The sequence below is a fragment of the Octopus bimaculoides genome, chromosome 7 (genome assembly GCF_046866305.1).
Source record: "Octopus bimaculoides isolate indiv1 chromosome 7, ASM4686630v1, whole genome shotgun sequence".
In the NCBI taxonomy this organism is placed as follows: domain Eukaryota; kingdom Metazoa; phylum Mollusca; class Cephalopoda; order Octopoda; family Octopodidae; genus Octopus; species Octopus bimaculoides.
Window position 1 is genome coordinate 36,814,798 of NC_142934.1, and position 11,026 is coordinate 36,825,823.

Here is an 11,026-nt window from a genome sequence, read left to right on the forward strand (position 1 = left end):
ACCAACCACTCTGTAGATTGGACTGAGTGCTTTTTATGTAACACCAGCACAAGTCAGTTTTGGCATGAATTTTACAGCTGGATGCTCTTCCAAATACCAACTACTTTACAGTGTGGACTGGATGCTTTTTACGTGGCACCAAGTAACTTATAAGACAAGGAATTTTGAGAGGGGAGGGGGCTCTGAAGGAGGGGATCTTTTGTCAGATGATGAAAATTTAGAGTGTGACAGAGGAAAAAGAGAGGTTGAAACAGGTGTCTTGCTATAGACAAGGTACATGGATACCCGGCCAGAGAAGGAGATAAAAGAAAGAGGAAGAGAGAGAGGGGGAAGAGAGGAGGGAGGGAGGGAGAGAGAGAGAGAGGTACAAGGAAGAGGACAGAAACAGGTGTACTGATATAAAGGAGATACTCAGTTACCTAGCCAGAGGGAAAAGCGAGAAGGAGAGAGAGTGATCAAGAATGAGGACAGAAACAGGTACGTTGCTGTAGAGGAGATACATAGCTACCTAGCCAGAGAAAAGATCAAGGGAAAAAGGGAGAGAGTGTGAAACAGCAAAAGTGCCAGAGAGAGCAAGAGAGAGATGGTGGTGAAGTGCCAGGATATGCTCACAAGTAACAAGGGTCAAAGCATAGATGGGATGGTAGAGTAAAGAAGAGGAAGATCGATGGTGGCAATTGCCAAGCCATGCCCTCAAGGAATGGAGGTCATAATATACACAGCCGAGTATTACCAAGAAGGTGCGAGTAGGGAGTGGGGATTGCAGGGACTGGTGAAAACTTGGGTATAAAGACGGGGAGAGGGAAAGCAGCAATACAGTGAGCAGAGCAGTGAGGGCAGGGAAGGGAAGTGAGAGTCAACCATAGTGTATGAAGAGGAAATGTGAGGAAGGCAACAATGCAGTTTAGAAGAGATGTAGTTTGGTTTTTTGGGGAAGGGTGTGTGAAAAGTTTATTGTTACATGTGGGTGGAACACAATGCTTCTAGCATTTAGTTTTGCTGATGTGGGCAGGTTTCTCATCTTGGTCAATTGTCATTTCCTCAGTGAGCCCTAACATCCTGAGATGGGACCTCACAACTTCATCCTGGGTCTCTTTCTTCCACAAGTACCATCCACTTTCAGTGACAGGCACTTCTGTACACAGGTGCCTTTACTCATACACATCAAATGTCCAAAGCAACAAGTCTGTATGATTGTAAAAATTTTAAGTAATAAAACATAAAAATCATACTAAGTTGGAATCTCATTAATATATATATATAAGGCGCAGGAGTGGCAGTGTGGTAAGTAGCTTGCTTACCAACCACATGGTTCCAGGTTCAGTCCCACTGCGTGGCACCTTGGACAAGTGTCTTCTACTATAGCTTCGGGCCGACCAAAGCCTTGTGAGTGGATTTGGTAGACGGAAACTGAAAGAAGCCTGTCGTATATATGTGTGTGTTTGTGTGTCTGTGTTTGTCCCCCCACCATCGCTTGACAACCAATGGTGGTGTGTTTACGTCCCCGTAACTTAGCAGTTTGGCAAAAGAGACCGATAGAATAAATACTAGGGTTGATTTGCTCGACTAAAGGCGGTGCTCCAGCATGGCCGCAGTCAAATGACTGAAACAAGTAAAAGAGTATATATATATATATATATATATATATATATATATACACACAACACACATATATCCATATCTATACATAAAAATATATTTGTACATACAAATACATATTGTGTGTGTGTGTGTATATGTATATATATATATATATATAATGTATGCATGTGTGTGTGTGAACATATATATATAAATATAAATAAATACATGGTGGAATCAAAAAGTTCCCAGACTGGTTCTCTAATGCACCAACAGATGTAGCACATGGTTGCATGCACAGTGAGAGCTAGCAGTGACCTTCATGAGGCAGTGTGCTGAGTGACCTCACTGTGCTTACTTAGCAAATTGTGAAATTTGTTTTTGTGATCATGTGTATGCTGTAGTCTGTGATTTTGCCATGAAACAAAGAGCCAATGTGAAATTTTGTGTTCAACTAGGGAAGTCTGCTACAGAGACATTGAGCATGCTACAAGCTTATGGTGATGAGGCAATGGATCTACACAATGTTTCAAGTGGTATGGGCATTTCAAAAGTGGAAGAACATCCCTGGAAGACCTGCCTTGAATGTCACCCCAGATATGTGGAGAAAATTCATAGCTTGTGCATGAGGATTGTCGGAGGACAATCAGCAATACTGCTGATGTTGTTGGTCTGTCATATGGGTCAGTGCAAGCAATCCAAACATCTTGATTGAACATGCAGTGTGTCTGCTAAGTTTGTTCCCTACCTGCTAACCCTCGAGCAGAAAGAACATTATGTCAAAGTTTGTTAAGATCTCTGTCAGTGTGCCACTGATGACCCATCCTTCATGTCAAAGATCATCACTGGTGATGAGAGTTGGATCTACAGGTACGACCCTGAGATGAAACAGCAGTCATCACAATGGAAAAGCCCTTCATTCTCCATGACTGAAGAGGGCACAATAGAGCCGCAGCTCAATCAAGAGCATGCTTGTTATTTTTTTCGACATCCAAGGTATTGTACATTGAGAATCCATCCCCCAGAGCCAGACCATCAATCAAGAGTTCTACTGCGATGTTTTGAAGTGTTTGTGGGAGGATATTCAGTGAAAGTGACTGGATCTGTGGAGCAAGAATTGGATTCATCATGATGACAATGCACCATCACCTAGCTCTTCTTACCCATGAGTTTCTCACCAAAAACAATATGGTATTACTTCTGCACCCACCCTATTTGCCAGATTTAGTACCTACTCTTTTACTCTTTTACTTGTTTCAGTCATTTGACTGTGGCCATGCTGGAGCACCGCCTTTAGTCGAGCAAATCGACCTAAGGACTTACTCTTTGGATGCCTAGTACTTATTCTATCAGTCTCTTTTGTCGAACCGCTAAGTTACGGGGACGTAAACACACCAGCATCAGTTGTCAAGCGATGTTAGGGGGACAAACACAGACACACACATACATATATATATATATACATATATACGACGGGCTTCTTTCAGTTTCCGTCTACCAAATCCACTCACAAAGCTTCGGTTGGCCCGAGGCTATAGTAGAAGACACTTGCCCAAGGTGCCACGCAGTGGGAATGAACCTGGAACCATATGGATGGTAAGCAAGCTACTTACCACACAGCCAGTGGACTTCCATCTCTTCCCCAAGATGAAAATTTAGCTCAAAGGTTGCTGTTTTAACACCATTGTTGAGATCCAGAGTGAATCACAGGTCCTTGATTCACTTATGGAAAACAACTTCCAGGCTGGATTCCAAAAGTGGCAAGAATGCCAGGACCGGTGTATTGCTGTGCAAGGTAACTATTTCGAAGGAGATGATATTAAAATATAGGTAAATAAGTTATTTTTTATTAAACATAACTAGTCTGGGAACTCTTTGATACCACTTCAGTATATACATACATACACACATATATACAAGTGGGGTAGTTTAGCTTAATCGGTCAAAGCATCGTGATGCGTAATCACGGGGATGTGAGTTCGAGTCCACAGCTAGCCACCTACACTTTTTTCTGCAAAATAGGGGTAGTTTATCCTGTTCAGGCTATATTATTAGCATTATTCTGCGATTGAGAATTTAAAATCACTTCTTTAACTTTCTAAGACATCTCAACGCTTCTAAAAGCAAACTTCGTTTGTTTATTTACATTTGTCGTAATTTGAATTTATACATATATATATTATTTGTGGCTTAACCAGTTTCATGTTGAAAGAGATATCTCAAGTCTACCACATGGGATACTGTTGTTCATCTCCATCATCCAAGATGGCTTTACATGTAGGCTCTACATGCAGGGAAAGACATGTTCAGCCTCTAATAGCATCATCCTCACCTATGAGTCGAATCTGGACTGACCATGCAGATTATAATTTTATGATCTACTAGCAGCTAAGCCCGGTTTCACCTGGTCTGTTTGGATGATGTGGCTGTGATCTTTTTCAGTTAGGCATATCTATAACAGCATTTCTCAACCTTATCATATCAGGTCTCCTGTTTCAATTGAGGCCTCCAGCTGTATGAAAATTTCCTGACTCCCACCTCCTTGTCAGAAAACAGCTTCAGGAGTTGTGAAGAACGAATTTGTACGTTGTGTCTTTCTGATAGCTATTCTATTGCACCTCTCTCTAATCATTAAAACATTGATTTAATTATGAACATAGAAAGAAATTATACATTAATACCTATTTTTGTAAGCAGTTGTATCCGTAAAGAATGTTATTTGCAGAGAGCAAAAATTGAAAGATATATGAAATGAACGTGCGTGTGTGTGTGTGTGCGCACGCGCACGTGAGTGTGTGTGTGTGTGCGCACGCGCACGTGAGTGTGTGTGCGTGCATGTGTATGTGAGAGAGAAAGTGGGTGAGAAAGATGAGAGTTTGAGTGAAGGTGTATGTCATGATGATTGACGTCTTTTAAGGTACACATACATAGAAAATGTCATTGTAGAAAATTTGTACGATAGTTGATTTATGGAAAAGATTATGTTTAATTTTTGAAATGCAAATATGTGAATGAAAATTAAGATCAGACCTCTACATGGTAGGTAGACCTGGTAGAAATAGCAGCCAAATCTCCCTCAAAACATCCTACTGTCTTAATCCGATAATTCTGCTTATTATGTAGTTTGAAAATTCCTGAAGAACGAATTTATACATAGTGTGTTTGTGAGAGCTATTGTATTGGACGTCTGTGTAATCATGAAAACATTGATTTAATTATGAACATAGAAAGAAATTATATATGAATCCATATTTTTGTAAGCAGTTGTATCTGTAAAAATTTTATTTGCATAGAGCAAAAATTGAAAGAAGATATATGAAATGGACATGTGTGTGTGTGTTTCTGGGTAATTTGGTGGGAGTTTTGCAGTCAGCACGAGGTGGTTTGTGTTTATCACTTGAGTGGAATTGTTAATTTGTGTGTAATAGCAATGCCCGGACAAGTCAAAATACCTTCGTTTTTTACTCCTTTGCCTGCAGTAAAAGGAGCCAGGAGCCCTTGTCCGGTAAGTTGAAGAAACAATAAGAATATTTTGATAAGTTTTAGCTTCAGTTTATATTTTGAAACTGTCTGACATTTGACACGTAATACTGCAATAATGGAGGAGATGTGATATTGCACTGGGCTCGCACTAGGCAAAAAGTTTTTTAAAATTTTGGCCTAAAACACTACCTCGTATATAAGGGATGTGTAAAATTTGAATGAAATTGGTAGTTCTCAAGTTTTAGGGATTCACACAGACAGACAGACACACATTCTCATATATATATATATGTACAAACAGGTTAAAATTGTGGCCATCATACACTTTCCCTTTCTGCTGATCCATGAGATATGATCTGGATGATACAGGCTATATCTACTGTTAAAATAACTTTTCATTTATTTTTATATTGTTTTCTACTGAAGAAACTGTTTTCTGTGCCAATACATGATGGGTTACAGTAGTCATGTAAGTTGACATTAGTCATATTCTTGTTTTTCACATTATAAAATTAGTAATGTAAGAATTCCTCTCAGATTTATGACTAATTAATCAAGGGAAAATGTTGGCTCAGGATAAGCAAAGAAAATCTTATTAGGAAAATTGTCAATTTGATCTAACTTACTTGATTGGTTAACTTCTGAAATTCTTTCTTGTCATCTTCTGTTATGACATATTCTTCTTCAGTTTCATTCCAACCCATTTCACGCAGAAGTCTTTGCTCTGCCTCTAGAGAGCTTGAAAGAAGCGAAGTACTGTTGTCTTTCATTGACAACAGATCAATTCCATTTACTAATTCTTGAGGTGAATTGCAAACATAATTCTGAAAACATAACATTTATAAAGTTTTTATGGTAAATCATATCAATACTGTTATTTATAATTATGCTCTTATTTCACTTTTAATGATTTATTCTTTGATTATTGTAGCCTAACATAAAAAATATTTTTTAACTTAACATCATCATTGATATACAACTAACACAATTACTTGGGTTTAGCTCTAGTTTGGTTTCATATTACTTTCATTTTCATGAAATATAGAAAAAGTATTCAAATCCTAATAGCAATGTATATTAAGATTCTAAGAAGTCATTTTTTTCACCTTCCACTGTTTTACCATGTTGGTTTGGTTAGCATTAAGTTCTAGGCATTGTGCAGGGGTGTTTCAAGGTAACACATTATTACACAATTATTAAATGAAGACAAAGATTTTAATAACAATAACTAATATGTTGTTAACCCTTTCGTTACCATATTTCTAACCAAAATACACTTCTTATGTGTTTCAATTAATTTCTAACATAATCATAAATTTAGTCTGGTTTCTAACGTTTTTATTTATCAACCAATTCTATACCATAATTTTTGTCACAAAGTGAGTCTAATTACAGGTAAATTCAACAAAATATAAAATTATAAAAATTTCTGTTCAAACATCGCTATAGAACATGGGTTATTAGCTAATATTCAATTGGGTATACAACAAAATTTTACTATAGAAGAGTTGTGCACATTACTGGATTCATCAGGTGAATTTAAACACACAAAAGACAGGTGTACCATAAAGGTATAAGTAAAACGAAAGACTGGAATTTGTCTATGAAGAAAACTAGAAAACAAAATACACACACACCATCAACTAGATTAAATAAGATCTCCCACATACATAGATACACAGAAATATACAATAATGATTTACAAAAGAAATTAATCAAAATTCGTCACTCACCTTACAGGTAAATTAAAATTACACACAAAGAAAAATAAAAACGAAGTAAATTTGAAAATGGTGGCGATACCTGAGAGGGATATCTCTCTGGCAGGCTTTACTTTTTCTCCCTACAGTTATTTTTTTTGAGAAATAACCAGCTCTTAGTTGCGTTGCTACATCTGCACGGAACTGCAGATGGTCGCATCGCTTTCGAGCAGGTCCTGATTTGGTATATAGTATAAACGCATTAGTAATACTCATATTTGCTATAAGATCTCCCACATACATAGATACACAGAAATATACAATAATGATTTACAAAAGAAATTAATCAAAATTCGTCATTCACCTTACAGGTAAATTAAAATTACACACAAGTTTGACCGAACTGAAAAATCGGTCAAAAAATAATATACAGCCCTGGTTATGGTATGGAAATGATAAATTCCAGACCACATCATACCCTAGGCCATGCTGACTTACATAATTGTCTCTTTTTCCTGTGTAAAATTCAAATCCAGAGCAGTACCCAGTATTTGATTCACAAATCTTCCAAACTTTGATCCCCCATTTTGTGGGCTTTCCTGGCATATACTGTTGAAAACGCACTTGGCCTTTATAGCCCACCATACCCTCATCAATTGATAAATGTCTCCCTGGTCTATAAACTGTTTTATATGTGTTTTGAACACAGTCAATGAGGGATCTTATTTTAAATAAGGGATCAAAGTCTGGTTCTCCACGTACTGGTGTACTGCTCGTGTCTCTTATATGTAGATATTGAGTTAATTTTAAAAACTGTGTCCTCGTCATTATACTTGAGACATATTCGTCTCCAAAGGGTTCATCACTACTCCAGTAATTTGTTATTCTGGGTAACTTTCTAATGCCTATAATAATATTTATGGCAAAATATGCTTTAATTTCATTCAAGTTTGTGGGAAACCACAAATTATCCTTTTTATGCTTTGTTTACATTCAGCGTAACAGTTTGTTTCCGCTGTAATTATTTCAAATAGGTACATCGGAAAAAGCAAAAAGAAATAGTCCAAAGCTTTGCTCTCCTGGGTAAAATTGTGACTTGGTTCAGTTTCTTAAGAAAAATCACTGAAAGAAACAGTTTTTAAATTTTAAATTTTCACTCCATTCAGGTACCAATTCATTATCTTTATCGCTATCATCGGAGCTCTCGGATTCACTGCTTTCACTTTCAGAAAATGAAACATCAGACTCATTATCAAATACCACGTGCTTTTTTTTTTTTTTTGGTTACTGAGTTAGATTTATCAAGGTCTTCAATGGAAAATCCTTCGAATTCTGACTCGCTGCTTGATAGAATAAAATTCGTATCCATTTTTAGTCAGAATTACAAATTTAAAAAACACAACAGGAACAAATTTGGAAAAAAATCTCACAAAATTAAAAAAACACGTCAATCATTGTACAAAACTATAACTGAACTGTTTACGCAGTATAATCACGGGTTTTCACGAATGTACTAATGAGATTTGCTCTGATATTCTCATTTAAATATGAATATGTGATGATGGGCGGTTTTGGGCAGCTTGGTCGCATGAACCAAAACTTTTTTCGGGCAGCTTTGAGTGCTTTGGTAACGAAAGGGTTAAATATATTTAGTTTGACAATAACAAGAAAAAAGAAAGTGTTTATGAGGTACACACACACATATATATAAATGCAAGTGTATGTGGTTATGTATGTGTGTTTAGCCTAGAAAGGCTCTGAAACACTGTATCCTCAAGAAAAAATGAATGTGATTTTTGAGAACTGTGTCCCAGAGAAAAGGCCATCCGTAAATAATAGTAGAAAACTTTTAGACTGACAACTCTCCCACTCTTTATCCTTCACCACCAATGTATCTCTATATATATCTACCAAAGGTGGGCATCATTAATCGAAAAGTTAACTTTGTTAACCATTAAGCTATTAACCAAAAAGTTAACTTCAATACCATTAATCAGTTAATTCTTTAAAAGAATTTATCGATAAACCATTAGTGTTAATTTTTATTATAGAAAAAACAAAAGAATCAGTTTCTGCTCTAAAACCACCTAAAAATATCTTTAAAAAGTGCCAAAACTATAAAATCAGTCTTTTTGGCCTTTTAAAGAGCATTAGAACTCCAAAGCTATAGTATTTTATTGCTTTAGAGTTAAAAAATGCTGATTTTATAGTTTTAATGTTTAGAAGACCTAGAAGAAGGTTGATTTCATAGTTTTTTGTGGTGGTTTTTAAGGTTTTTAAAGGCTTTTAGAACCAGAAAAATGTAAAAAAAACCCCTCAAGTGAAACACTATTATTATTAAACTAAAAAAGTCTATTGATAAAGTGGCCGTAAAAAAAAAAAAAAATTTTTAATGAAAAACATGATATATACATAATTTTTCCTCTTCTTCTCATTCTCCATTTTGTTGATGAGATGCATGTTGCCCCTCATGAAAATTAGCATGTCAAAGTTTTCATCAGACAGGGATGATCTCTTGTCCTTGCACATAGACAACAAATGCTCCACTGTGGCACTGGAGGGGATAGCTGTTGACCTTGATGAACAAATCCACCAACACTTGCTCACCTAAGAAAGCAGCATCTGTCAGCAAGTCTTTGGAGTTGGTCTCCAGCCAGGTCTTGACTAAATTCTGGGCCTTGTCCTTGAGTGAACTGTGGCTCCTGCTGTTCTCTTTTGGCTGGGTGACACCACTAAAGAAGTCATCTTCCTCCTCTTCGTTGTTACTGCTCACTTTGTCAGACTGCTGCCTCATGGTCTCCTCAACCTTACTCTCCATGTTTTCCCTCACCTTGACAACCTTGTTGTTGTCATACTTATGCAACCAGATGATGCAAAACCTGGGGTGGAAGTTAACAGCCAGCTGGCATTCCTCATCCTCCAGGAGGGTCCTAAACCTTTTGTTGATGCCTACCAAAAGTGCATTGACCAATGGCCTTCAAGTCCTTGAGCCTAATGATCATCGCAGCAACTGTTGGCAGCAGAGTCTCAAGGTATATTATATTATATAATAATATAATATTATTTTATTATTAATTTATTACCTTGACATACTCCTTCATTAAGTCGATATCCTGGTCATTGAAGCTGTTGACCTTCAACTGGGTCATGACTCTATGGAGAACAGGCCTCTTAGTCTCCAGGATGGTGTTGAGGACCACCAGAGTCATAGATGGAGTTCCACCTCATTATGCCAGGGACAACCAGCCTCCTCCCCACCTCAGCATAGATGCTGTCTGCTGCCATAGCGCTGCGATCTTGCTGGTTCCAAAGGGCATGTGCCTTGGCCATGGCAGCCCCATAGGGTCTCTTGAACACTACACTCTTTTTACACTTTTCTGGCTCTAAAAGCCTTTAAAAACCTAAAAAGACGGCCAAAACTATGAAATCAGCCTTTGTTTTAGGTCTTTTAAAAGTTAAAACTATAAAATCAACATTTTTTAACTCTAAAAAAAAAAAGAAAAAAAAAACTGAAGTTTGGGGTTCTAAAGCCCTTAAAAAGGCAAAAAAGTTTTTTTGGCACGCTAGAAAGTGTTTTTAGAGCAAAAACTGATGTTTTGTTTTTTTCTAAAGTAAAAATTAGCATTAACAGTTTATCGATAACTTCCATTACATTTTTAAAGACTTAAATGTAATGGAAGTTAATTAGGCCAATAATGAGTTCCAAAGCTAACTTAAAAGTTAAATCATTTGTTAATTAACGATTAATGGATTTACAGTTTGGTACCCAGGTTTGATATTTACCATACTCTTTGACACTCACTCTCTTTGCATTGCTTTCGTTTTGTTTACAAACTCATCTCCTAAAGTTTACTTTCATTTTAAGATAATTATTACACACAAATCCTGTTTGTGATTGGATAAAAAATGATCAAACTTCAAACCTCGGTAACATTTTTCTGGAATAAATGAATCACAAACTCAAATTGAGTGCAACAAAGTACATCAATACACTAAATTTGAAAATGTTCACTTAATTTTAAAATTTCAAAGTCTGTGACAGCAACAGAAAAGATCTCTCTTTCTTCCATTTTTATTGCTTTTCTCATGGTAAACTTCATGTATACATTTTTACCACACTCTCTCTAAAAGTATATTACTCATGCTGAGCATGTGTGTGTGTGTGTGTGTGCGTGTGTTTGTCAGCAGGTTACACATGCTGACAAACACACACATGCTTAGCATGTGTGTAAGGAATTTCATTAGGGCAACATAGAGATTTA

General features: G+C 36.7%; 1 protein-coding gene and 1 pseudogene across 1 annotated transcript; both read right to left on the minus strand.

Moving 5' to 3' along the window:
* Window positions 1-597: 597 nt before the first annotated feature.
* Window positions 598-5,918, minus strand: LOC149134661 (vasculin-like). The gene is made up of 2 exons (XM_089355166.1): window positions 5,691-5,918; window positions 598-1,186 (listed from the first exon to the last, which is right to left on the minus strand). The coding sequence occupies exons 1-2, from the start codon at window positions 5,901-5,903 to the stop codon at window positions 1,073-1,075; spliced, it is 327 nt and encodes a 108-aa protein (XP_089211292.1). The 5' UTR covers window positions 5,904-5,918; the 3' UTR covers window positions 598-1,072.
* LOC149134662 (uncharacterized) lies at window positions 5,687-10,236 on the minus strand (annotated as a pseudogene).
* Between the last annotated feature and the right edge of the window lie 790 nt (window positions 10,237-11,026).

What these genes read in the sequence shown, in the direction of transcription:
- LOC149134661 (XM_089355166.1), bottom strand. Translation starts at nt 5,903, where the DNA reads ATGTTATGTTTTCAGAATTATGTTTGCAATTCACCTCAAGAATTAGTA. An exon ending in TTCAGAAGTTAACCAATCAA is followed by an intron (nt 1,187 to 5,690) that starts GTAAGTTAGATC and finishes ACAATCATACAG; the next exon opens with ACTTGTTGCTTTGGACATTT.